Raw genomic sequence first — 11,852 nt, 5'->3', positions numbered from 1 at the left:
ATAAAAATATTTTTGCTGGTTGTTTACCGTTTTAACAATTGAGGAGCATTAAAACAACATTATTATATCAATAATCAATGAATGTTATTACGTCGTCAGTTCAATCGCGACGTGTCAGGAACGCATTCTCTGAATGGCCGAACTATAATAAATTACATAAGTATCGACGTCGACACAATATATGAGATGTTTTCACAGATAAAGATAAAATTGACTTTCCAACATAATTTTGTCGATAAATGGCAATAATTTATTCATAAATACATAAAATGAGTTCATCAAGCATTACAGAAAATATTGAGTTAAAATACAATTTTAGTAAAAAAATCTGCCGATTAGGACTTGACAACTTAATTTATTATCAATATTTCTAATTAAAACTCGGGCTCACAGAACATAAATATAGAAACTATACTTATATAGCACGTACAGTTTAAATAGGAAATAAAGGACTGCCATTGGTTCTTTACAAAGATCACGTGATATAACTTAGTTCTGATTGGCGAATGCCTATACCTATATTTTGGTACAAATGTTTCTAGTGTACTATACAATAGTTACAAGGTATAGTTCGCGCCAAACTTAATGGCGTGTTATTCCATTCTCTTGAACGGCGGAAGTCTTATAACTTATTTATTTAAGTATATTGTGCGTTTAAATCCGCTCTTTGAATTGAAAATCTTCGCGTCTATACGTTGATATAACAGTTCATACTGTAGTATTGCTTTATTCAAGTGAGTTGTTAACATTTAACATAAAGGTACCGCTAATTTCATGTTCTGAGTATGAACTTAACTTGAAAGATGGTGTCAAAAGCTGAGCGTACTTTGACTTTTTTATTTAAAGCTAAGCTTAAAGCAAACTTGCTATAAAGTCTATAAATACGTATATAAGACAACTACAACATAACTATTATTGTCGCTACATCTCATCAGCTACAGATGTAACCGAATGGTTCGACTGGAAGCCGACCCTATCATAATTGGGAAAAAGGCTCGAGAGGTGACGATGTCGACAGTGTTTTGTTTTTTAGATATTTTGAGTATTTTAAACAAAATTTTTGCTACTTCAAATCAACTTGGATCCACTTGAACTTTTTACCTAAAATACTCGCAAACTTAAGTCGACAAAAAAGCCAAAGTACCCCCACTTTAAGACACACTCACCCTCAACGTATTCTAATAGCAACGCGAAGAGCCACAAAACAGATGGTTCAGAGCTCATCATCAAAGTGTTCTCCCATGAGATCGCCGCCGTAGTCCGTGGCCTCGCTGCCGACGAACACGTCGTGGTGACGGAGTATCTCCTCGAATGATAGCAGGTCGTCGTGGTCGTCGTCTGCTGAAGCGAAGAGATGGTCCACTTCTTCGTCTGCTATTTCACTGGAAATGATGGAATATGGAATTAATTGGGTGCGATTTTAATCAATTTTGATGATTAGAATGGTTGTATATTGGGTTTAATGGGGGTGTCAATGTTAATAATATTTTTAGTACGTCAGACATATCTTGGAATTACTTAGTCCACCAGGGTAAAACTCCCAATGAACTTCCCTTCTTTGACAACTATACTACCTAAGGCTAGAAGAATATTTTCAAATCGGTCAAGTAGTAGTTGCTGAGATAAGGACATATAAGTGATATAGAATATGATAAGCTGTTTCATCAGACTGTATAGGCAGTGTGCTTAGGATACGAGTGAAACAGACGTTGCTAAATAACCGTGACAGAATGTGTACATAAATGTCTTAGGTTTTTCATTCATTTTTGTATCGATAACAATATTAATCCGATATAGAAAAGTAGTGTGATGTAAACAACCGGTATATATAATTCCATTTACAATGTCTACAATTGGATACGGTGCGAGATTTCACGTCGTCATAAACCTAGTAAATTGTTCTCAAGTTTAGCTGATAAGGAGTGTTGAACATTCACTAAGATGATTTGATTGAAAATGCTTGTATACACGGGTGAAAGACGGCCAAAACGGGGGTCAGCCTTCAAGAACAATGTCAGGTTTCGGCCCACCCAATCAACTTTTAAAAATAAATTCTCACGGACACAAAGTTCTTTACTACAAAAATTTAAACATAAAATACTAACTTCTTATAAAATATTTAATTGTTATCTAGAACTTTTCCAAAAAAAATATCATGTTAATAAGTAATTATTTTGTTTATCGAGTTCAGGTTTTTCGTTTTAATAATTTGGAATACTTTGGTTTTGAGAAGTTCCATGCAAAAGTGGAAAACATAGAAAAGCTTCTGACATTAAACTACACAAAAAACTGTAAGAATTTTCACTGTACATGAAATATTTTTATTGAGCCTAAGTTAGTATGGACGTCTGACATTGTTCTTTTGGGATGTAAAGGGCTATTTAGGGAACACGGATGGGTCTCTGTGGCAAATTTTAATGTATCCCTTTTTAAGTACCAAAAAGTTAAAGTGGATATTTCTTTCCAAAAATCACTACTTTCGGCTTCTACCCACTTGTTTGATATTTTCCTTCCGTAAAATAAATTGAAAAAAAGATCTAGGGTTATAAGAAATTTTTCAGTAACTGGGGAAGTCAGTTAAGTAGTCTATGAAAGAATGGTTAAAATATTTATCAGTTAACACATATTGAGTATGATAGTTACCTGTCAAGAGAAGCATATCTTTTACTATACCTTACGCTGAAATAATGTAATCATATTTATTTTTAATCAATTTAAACTAATATCCATCCATAGCAGTCATACATATCAGAAATATATATAATTTAAAAGTTTATCTCACCACAGTAAGATATGGTCAATGCACATTTTGTTAATATATAAAATGACTATGTACCCATTTTCGCAAAAAATTAAAACTAGGAAAAACCCTCCTTACGTTTCCTCTTTGGCACCTTTCACTCATTTTTTACTACGGGTCATACAGGGAGTCCACTGTCCACTCCAAGTAAAACACTGATACTCAGCTGCTTCTAAAGCTGACATCCAATATAAGGAGATGGCTAGGCAGATACTCACTCATTGTTAGGTATAATCCACGTGTGTATCTCAGCCATGTCGATAACTCCGTCCTTGTTCAGATCTAAATCGTTGTCGAATTTGTCCTTCTCAGATATTAACCAGCCCTTGTCTTGGTTGCCTGTAGCGAGAAAATATATCAATCAGACACTTTTTTTCGTATAGGTAAAAAATTGCCAGAGAGAGAGATTTGTATCTTCCTCCTTCCCTGTTAATTGTATAAAAACTAAAAAATATAATCTACATAGATAAAGCTTAAAGCATAAAGCTGTTAAATTGTTCTACTTGAACGTGCTTAGGGACTAGGTACTCGGATTTGAAAAAAAAAAACAGCGTTACATAGCCCATTTAATTTTAAGATATTATTTTTTTGTCATGTCATTATTGCGTAGTGAAGGTACATAAAAATAAGGTGTATTGCAATATCTCCAACGCATTTGCTAAAAATGAAATGTCATGTAGGATCCCAGAAACAGGATACATTACGAAAAATATTTAGTGCATCAGGTCTAACTTGGTATTACATAAATTATATTATCGAATAACGGTCAAAATCCGACCGCTAGTTGACCCCACTATATTTAAATACATTCGCTGCACTACATAATGTATGCAAGTGCAAAGTGCGTTTGTCACAAACTGTGTCACTAACGGCCGTTTCCAATATACTATCTATCTGTAGGTTTGCTTACTAGAGATAGGCATTCGATATTACTTGTATGGGGCTTGTATTATAATTCGTGGCGGCCAAGTGGGTAAAGAACCAACCTCTCGAGTATGAGGGTGTGGGTTCGATTACAGTTCAGGCAACTACCAATGCAACTTCTCTAAAGGCGAATGGCAGGCTTGTATGGGACTTTCGTACCGCTAATAAAATTTCGTGTTTTGGGATATTTTTTGTTTTAATTGATGGGTAATATGATAGACAAGCCCTTTGTAAATTCTTAGATTTTTAGAACTTGGGAAGTAAAAGATATAACCAGTTTTGTTTTTTAAGGTTATGTACCACAGTATACCCATATTAGTTGTTTTAGCTAGGTACATAAACATTGTTATGGGTTATAATTGGTGGGTAATATGATAGGCAAGCCCTTTGTAAATTCTTAGATTTTTAGAACTTGGGAAGTAAAAGTTATAACCAGTTTTGTTTTTTAAGGTTATGTACTACAGTGTACCCATGTAAGTTGTTTTAGCTAGGTACATAAACATTGTTATGGTAATGATAAAATAAATGTTCTACCTAGCTTGTCTCTTAATCTTGGGTGTGTTTTAGGTAGGTACGTACAATTAGGTAAATATATAGATAGATAAGGATCGTACCCACTCAGTAGAGTGCATTTAGGAGATACCTGTCCAGCAGCGGACTGCAACAGTTTGATAATGGTAAAGTTTTTGGGTTTAGAAAGAAAGAAAGAAAGAAAGAAAATACATTTATTCACATGGACATAACGCATAGACAAATACAAACAATAATACAAACAAAAACGAATTAATAATAACATAGAACTACAGAAGACAATACACAATAGTGGGGGAAATATGCGTCACATCCACGCGAAAAGGCCCTTGCTCAGCATGTTGCTGTCACTCTGTTGGACAGAGTCTCAGCGCTGGTTTTCAGCAAAAGCCGAAAGCTGACGTGTTAACGTCCGCCGGCAATTTAAATAATATATATTAAAAATAAAACAATAATATTATTAAAATAAATACAATAAATTATGAATAAAATAAATAAATAAGTTAAGCAGTGATAACATTTAGGGTAATAAATAAATAAGTTAAGCAGTGGTAACATTTATTCGGGTTTAGTTTGTGGTATAATAAAACAACTTTGTTTTTGTAGGAATATACATCTATTTTATTGTTCTTATAATTATTTAATCTATTCTTAGTATTATTTCATCAACATAGAAACTCATGTGCAGAAATACCCAGACCCAGAACAACTACTTGCAGATCATTCAAATATTTGTTCCGTGCGGCAAACAGGGTCAGCAGGTGTTATCTGGAAAATATTTAAGTGATTTTGAGTATGATTCAACATTGCTTTAAATAACTATTTTAACAGTGTTACACAAACCAAGTTAGGCAAGTAAACAATACATGAAAAGTTACCGGCACGGATATTGGGCTCTCGGCGGAAGAGTGGGGATCGCTTTGCGCACCCGTACGCATAAGGCAATAAGGCAGTAAATCGCTTCTGCGCAGGTGAAGGTCATGGCTCGATATCCGTGCCGATAACTGTAAGAGATCACTTACATGTTTGTTAATGTACAAACACAACACACACACACGACAAACTGTAAATATTTTTACAACCACAACAATGTTTGTTATTTTTTCAAATAACGTTAAGATTAGTTTTAGGTACATTCATATTATTGTAGTATGAAATTGTGTAGTTTATATGGTGAGTCTACTTTTTAACACGTAAAAGTTCTCACTTCGTAACTGGCACACTCGTACGCAAAATGTTATTTGAAAACTACTTACATCTCTAGGATATGTCCACAGCCGAATAGTATTGACGATATCTTCACTCTCATCGGATAAAGCGTGCCTTCGTATTCGCGACAAGCGAACGTTGCAATTGATGCATTGCAAACTCGTCATTTTAAAGCACGTACACACACATAACACAAGTAATAAAGCGTCCTTTCGCGAAAGTACTATCAACAGATAGAGTACGGAGGAGCAGTTCCTCGACTCAACGTAAAAATGACCAGATAATTTGCTTAAATTGCTCAGATGCAGTAACAAACCACAATCCAAAACAACAGCAAAGAACTGAACAGACACCATCGAGCTTAGAATTATAGTTATATGTCAATGACAGACACTGACAGACATGTGACAGACAGAGACTAGACTCTGATATGACTCTGATAGATATCCGTTACCTGTCAATAAAATAATTGCCAATACAAAATAAAAACATTGATGGTGAAAATAATTTATATAATTAAATCGTTAATTATTAAGACAGTATGCAATAATTATTCATTTTAAGGTATAATATGTAATTGGTTAATTATATTTACTGTTATTTCTATGTTTAAATAATTATTTATCATTTCGAGCCTCGTGATATTTTACAAATGGCAACTTCTGAAAACAGAACTACGTTTAGTAGCGTTTAGTTTAAGATTATATTACGTTTAATTACTTGAATCTTTTAATTGGTATAATTAATTAATCCGGAGTTCTAAAAATACTACACTAACATGAAAATAAATGACTTAGTTGCCTTAATAATTGGTACAAATTCTATAACTGAACAACGACAAAAATATGCGGTACGAAATCTGCCATTCTCCTTTGTATGTACTTTCTAAGTATATCTTGGCAACCAATGGCTGATAAAAAGGTGAAGGAAAACATGTTCAGGAAACCTGGACTATACAAGCTGTTGATTTGCATGCGTGCCATAGTCAAGGACGTGATTATACTAATGATTCTCAACCCAAATCAACAAAAAAATTGGTACGAAAATTTTTGATTTTAATTTTTTTTCGGAAATTCGTCAATGTCACCTACCCGTTTTCAAACTCGGCGCGTATGTTACTGGCCTCAAAACCGTGCTGCTCCCTCACGCAAACGCGAACACAACGCATACGCAACGATTATTCATTAATTTCATTCATAAAATTGGATTACTTCTGAAATACTACGACATTACAATGACAAAAAAAACAGTGCATATTAGCTATTTCCCGTCTACTGTAATTCCAATCGATTATTTACGTATTTTATGTCCTCCTCCTGAACTATGGCACAAATGCAAATCAACACCTTGTATAGTCTGAAATCACCAACCCGCATTGAGCAAGCGTGGTGATTAATGCTCAATCCTTCTCCATGCGAGAGGAGGCCTGTGCCCAGCAGTGGAACGATACAAAGGCTGTAACAGTAACAGTATGGGGCCTTATGTCAAAATTCTATCTCTAGTAAGCGAACCAACGGATAGATAATATATTGGGATCGGCCGTAAACGATAGTGACTAATTGACGTAATCGCTCCTAATTCGAGCAGCCAACACTCTGATTGGGATGATAGATTATAATGGACGGCAAGTGGTGGTGTATCAAATTGCTTAGTTAGAAAGATTTTATCTTCATACTGTTTTATCAATTCCATTACAGAAAGTTATGTACTACACTTGCTAGGATACTACTAGCTGTTTCCAATGGCTTTGCTCGCATCACATTTTAACTTGCCGTGTGAGGATAAAAGACAGCCTATATGTTATTTTGACGCATGACAGACAAATATTCTATTTATCGAGGAACATTAGTCTTCTTTTATGACCCTCGGGAATCAAGGAAAGACGCGGCGGAGTATTCTTTTAATTTATAAATCTGTTTATTTTTATTACTTTTTCTAGATCAAAATAAAATACAAATTTTCCAAAAGAACTTGTCAGACCTCAAATCTAAAATAAGCTAAAAGTGCCAGCACTGATAGGCTATTTTCACTCATTATATTTAAGAATCGCCTAGAACTGTGTTCTATTGTATCTACAAAAACAAACATGCAAACACAACAGGTGACAAGCACGCACAAACATTGTAACAACAGTTACAGGTCATTTAGCAGCTATTGTTTTAAACTGTTGAACAATAGGCTAGTAGCGTGAGAATTACTAGGTCTACAGAGATTAGGAGAGGTTTACTTTGTCCGTATAATTAGTTTCTAACTCCGGTTTTGCATGTTTTTTTTTTTTGTTAAGGTAGGTTCGATAGGAGCGAGAAATGTTATAATGATGCTGAAAAGTATGTTTATAAACAGACTAGTCTTAGCAACTACTGGATCGATTTGCAGAATTATTCGATGATAGATAGCCAATATATTGAGGAAAGCTACACGTAAATGTCGGATCTGCGTCTGATTTCTTTCCGGTGGTGTCGGATTGCCGTCCCATCGGGTTGTGAGAGTGAAGGAATAGTGAGGCCACCTGTGTCTGCGCAAATGCTCGTGCACTATAATATGTCCTGTGCAGCTGGCTGATCTCCTTAAATGAGAACAGCCGCCGTGGCCGAAACCGGTCGTGGACGCCTTTACTTTTTAAGATGACCCAATCTTGTAAAAACTGCTATAGGCAATTTCCAACCAAATAAAGATAGTTAGGTAAGCTAATTTAATTTCACGAAATGATGAGAATGCGTTCTAACCGATATTAATAGCCATAATAATCAGCTGTTTTTGACATTTGACTCGCGAGGTGGGCGGACGATATCAAGCACAAGAAATGCATTCCTTGTTTGAATAACTCCCTTGAATATTAAACCTTATGCTCTATGAAATAAGACTGAATTAATGTTTGTTTGGTGTCGATGTAAATTAGAGTTGTATTGGATAAAGTCTAAGGTTGTAGTTTGGTAAACATTGCTCCGTTTTAGCAAAGTGTCATTGAAATAGCTGGGTTCGAAACTGACCACTGACCACTTTATACGTGTATTAGTATTGAAGAAATATGTACTGCTTGACGCAAAACGATTCAGTAATTTTCGAGACCAACCCTAAAAAAGTTTTTTACGTGCGAAAGCAATAAGAAACTAACTTTGTTAATCCAAGCAAAAACTATGCTAACCCAAGTGTCAAGATCGGCCTGATTTTAATATAGTGATGACTATGCTTATCTTATATCGACACTAGCCGTTTTCCCGCGGTTTCACCCGCATCCCGTGGGAACTACTGCCCGTACCGGGATTAAATATAGCGTATGGCACTCAGGAACATTGTAGATAGCAGTGAAAGAATTTTGGAAATCCGACCATCGGTTCCAAAGCTTACCCCCTACATACAAACTTACAAATTTTACCTCTTTATAATGTTAGTATAGATAATCTATGGCACTATGTGCTTACCTCTCTCCCCAACATACTCGTTGAAGTCAATGCGTCCGTCCTTGTTAGTATCCTTCTCCCTCAGGGTCTGGTTGATGAGGATCTGGTGCATCTCCTCGTGCTCCTCAGGGTTCGTAAACACCTGAACAGGAAGTTAAGCGGAGCTGGTCATTTTGATTGGGAAGATATGTCTTAATTTGGAAGGTTGTTTTTTTTTTAACAGATTTGATACCTACAGACTTTTTGGTATCTTTAAGAACCTATAATCTAAGAAGCATTGGGGTAAAAACTATCTCATTATATATATAAATGTCTCTTCAATAATGTTTCTATGTAATACAAGTTCAGCTGCCATAAATGAAAAGGATAACAAGCATAGAAATCTAATCTATGGTATCAAGTAAATCCTTACTTTACTAGTAGTTTACAGTTTAATAGTTTATGGTTTAGGTGTGGTTAATCAAAACATAGGAAGTTAATATTATGTTTAGAAAATGGAGCATGGCGGTATGACCCACATTTGGTACACAAACTATTATTTTAAGACATGAATATGACAAAGTAAAAATAATCTTTCTTGTGACATAAGGAGACATCGATCATAAAGTTAAGCAACGTTTGGCGCGGTTGGTCCGTGGATGGGTGACCATATTGTCAAAATTAGTTCTTTCGTGTTTCGGAAAGCACTTTAGATTGTAGGTCCTGGCTGTCATTTGAAAATTTCTGGCAGTCGTTATAGGTAGTCGGAAACCAGGTAGTTTCTAAGCAGAAGATGTGAGATAAGGAAAAATCCATGCCGTGTAGACCCCAAATAAAATTGAGACATGTAGTGAATATCAGAGGAATCCAAAATATTAGTATCCTGAACTGACCTGGAACTCGTGAATTTCAAGTTTCCCGTCGCTGTTGGCGTCAGCTATCGCCCACATCGCCTTCTCTTCTTGCAGTAGCTACAAAGAAAAAACAATTATTACAAATTTTCTATATCTATCCGAAACTGCTGAACCGATTTGAGAAATTGTTTCAGTGTTGGAAAGCTACACTCTTCCCGAGTAACATAAGGTATATTTTATCGCGGTACGTCAAGTGGTTCCTACAGGATGCAAAATTGCTTTTCCCACAATTTCACCTGCGTCTGAAATAAATATAGATAGCATGGCTGCAGATTGCATGGGAGCTGAAATTTTACGGTCTCCTAGATTTTGTGCATGACTTGGTGCCTCTCCCTAGGAAACTATTGACTGCACCTGGACAAAGAGTAAGAGCCTTTTCCATCTCCTGGATATCAGCTATCTTCATTTTATTGTGATTGATTTAGCAGTTATATAAAAATTAAACCGTTGCTAAGCCAAGGTAAACCTACCATTCCTGAGTCCCCAGTGTCGTCAGGACCCACATCATCTTCAGAATCAACTCCAAAGGTGTCGTGCAAGTACTCCAGCCAGGTTACTGCTCCGTCACGGTCCTCGTCTGCTTCTTGAAGACGCTCCTGCGCTTCCTCACGAGACAAGTTGCTGTTTTGTGAAATTAAAGTTAAATTGGGTAACAGTACCTACATACTTTTAGTCAGCCGATTGTTTTGAGCCATAAATCCCCAATTAAGCCCATAAATCAGTTATTTCATCAGACAGACTGCAAAGTCTAATTGGAATCGAGATTTTTTTTTCAAAAACAAAATGCCATCCATTAGTAAACCAACTGACTGTCAACTGTCGACCAATTGCTTCATGTGCAATGTGAGAGCTCTCAATCATTGAGATTTAATATAAAAAGTGCAGTAAATAAAAAGTCAACTTTACAAGAAAAATATTTGGTTTGTGGCTTTCTTCATTTCAGATTTCACCCCACACTTTTACTGAATATTCATTTTATATTCACAGTTCACTATAGCTGAACAAAATAAATATAACACAACACACAGACTTGAAACAACATAAAACCTGCATACCAATAAATAAAAATAAGAAACAGTGAATGAAATAAAACTTACATAAAAGATTTCAATATCCAGTTCTTAAGTTCTTTCCGGTCCACTTGCTGGTCTCCGTTGAGGTCCATCTTCGGCAGCAGCAGAGCCAGCCGCCGCTTGGACTCCTCCGGGCTGAGCTTGTCAAACTCCTCGGCCTCCCGCACGCTCCCTAACGAGAAATAGTACGTTAACGCCAATGCAAGCGGCACGAAAACAAACAACGCGTTCTTCATCGACATCTCGAGCGCACGCTAACGCATTCCTTATCAACTGAACGAAGTTTGCCGAGCTATTGCTAAATCTTGCATCCGACGTCACAATACGAGTTAAATACAAGGTACGTTGTCGTTTTACCTAGTATCGCTTCGTGGTCGAACTCGGAGTTGTGGCCGGAGTCGCCGTAGTGCTCGTAGTCTCGCGCGCGGAAGCTGCCGTCCGTCTCCCGCTCCAAGTTGTCCACGCCGTGCCCATGCACCGCCGCCGAGGCGCACGACAACAACATGTTGTAAGTCAAAAGAACACACAAGAAGTACTTAAAAGCCATTTTATTGCAAACCGCAACAAATTCTATATTTATAACCTCGTTTTATGGCTTTATTATTCCAATTTCATAGTAAATTGTTTATTTTCGAAAATAACATTGACGGAGCAAAAAAGACCACAATTCTGGAGATGACAGTTTAAAAGTGGTGTTGCCATAACAATTAAAAAATAGATCATTGACTTTTTATCTTTTTTTTAAAACAAGGCTTGCAGCCAAAAAAATTATTAAGACGAAAGCTGACCGTTATAGTAAGAAACATTGAAACATCTCTGGCGAGTTATGGCTTTCCATTTGTATTCGATGTAATTTTATTGTCCTATTCATATCGAACAACCAGAGCTTCAATAATCCGATATTTCAATGATCAGTCACGTTTCAGCTTTAGCTTTGAAATAGTTATAATGGCTGTACGGCTACGTACCTACTATTCCATTTAAGCAGTAGGTAGGTAGAAATACGTTGCTAACTAAACTG

The 11,852-nt window shown here is 36.1% G+C and overlaps 1 protein-coding gene and 1 long non-coding RNA gene across 2 annotated transcripts; both read right to left on the bottom strand.

Annotated features, from left to right (window-relative positions):
- Nucleotides 1-226: 226 nt before the first annotated feature.
- LOC124646048 (reticulocalbin-2) lies at nt 227-11,808 on the bottom strand. The gene is made up of 7 exons (XM_047186070.1): nt 11,189-11,808; nt 10,856-11,003; nt 10,229-10,379; nt 9,738-9,815; nt 8,879-9,007; nt 3,019-3,134; nt 227-1,382 (listed from the first exon to the last, which is right to left on the bottom strand). The coding sequence occupies exons 1-7, from the start codon at nt 11,376-11,378 to the stop codon at nt 1,214-1,216; spliced, it is 981 nt and encodes a 326-aa protein (XP_047042026.1). The 5' UTR covers nt 11,379-11,808; the 3' UTR covers nt 227-1,213.
- LOC124646050 lies at nt 4,853-5,853 on the bottom strand. The gene is made up of 2 exons (XR_006986299.1): nt 5,512-5,853; nt 4,853-5,023 (listed from the first exon to the last, which is right to left on the bottom strand). It is a non-coding gene; the product is annotated as an uncharacterized LOC124646050 (long non-coding RNA).
- Nucleotides 11,809-11,852: the final 44 nt, after the last annotated feature.

Source organism: Helicoverpa zea, chromosome 3 (assembly GCF_022581195.2).
Source record: "Helicoverpa zea isolate HzStark_Cry1AcR chromosome 3, ilHelZeax1.1, whole genome shotgun sequence".
NCBI lineage: Eukaryota > Metazoa > Arthropoda > Insecta > Lepidoptera > Noctuidae > Helicoverpa > Helicoverpa zea.
The sequence above is the reverse complement of the archived record's forward strand: the minus strand, read 5'-3'. Positions and strand labels throughout refer to the sequence as shown.

What these genes read in the sequence shown, in the direction of transcription:
- LOC124646048 (XM_047186070.1), bottom strand. Translation starts at nt 11,378, where the DNA reads ATGGCTTTTAAGTACTTCTTGTGTGTTCTTTTGACTTACAACATGTTG. An exon ending in TTGAAATTCACGAGTTCCAG is followed by an intron (nt 9,008 to 9,737) that starts GTCAGTTCAGGA and finishes CTTCCTGTTCAG; the next exon opens with GTGTTTACGAACCCTGAGGA. An exon ending in TTGGGGAGAGAGGTAAGCAC is followed by an intron (nt 3,135 to 8,878) that starts ATAGTGCCATAG and finishes GCTACAGGCAAC; the next exon opens with CAAGACAAGGGCTGGTTAAT.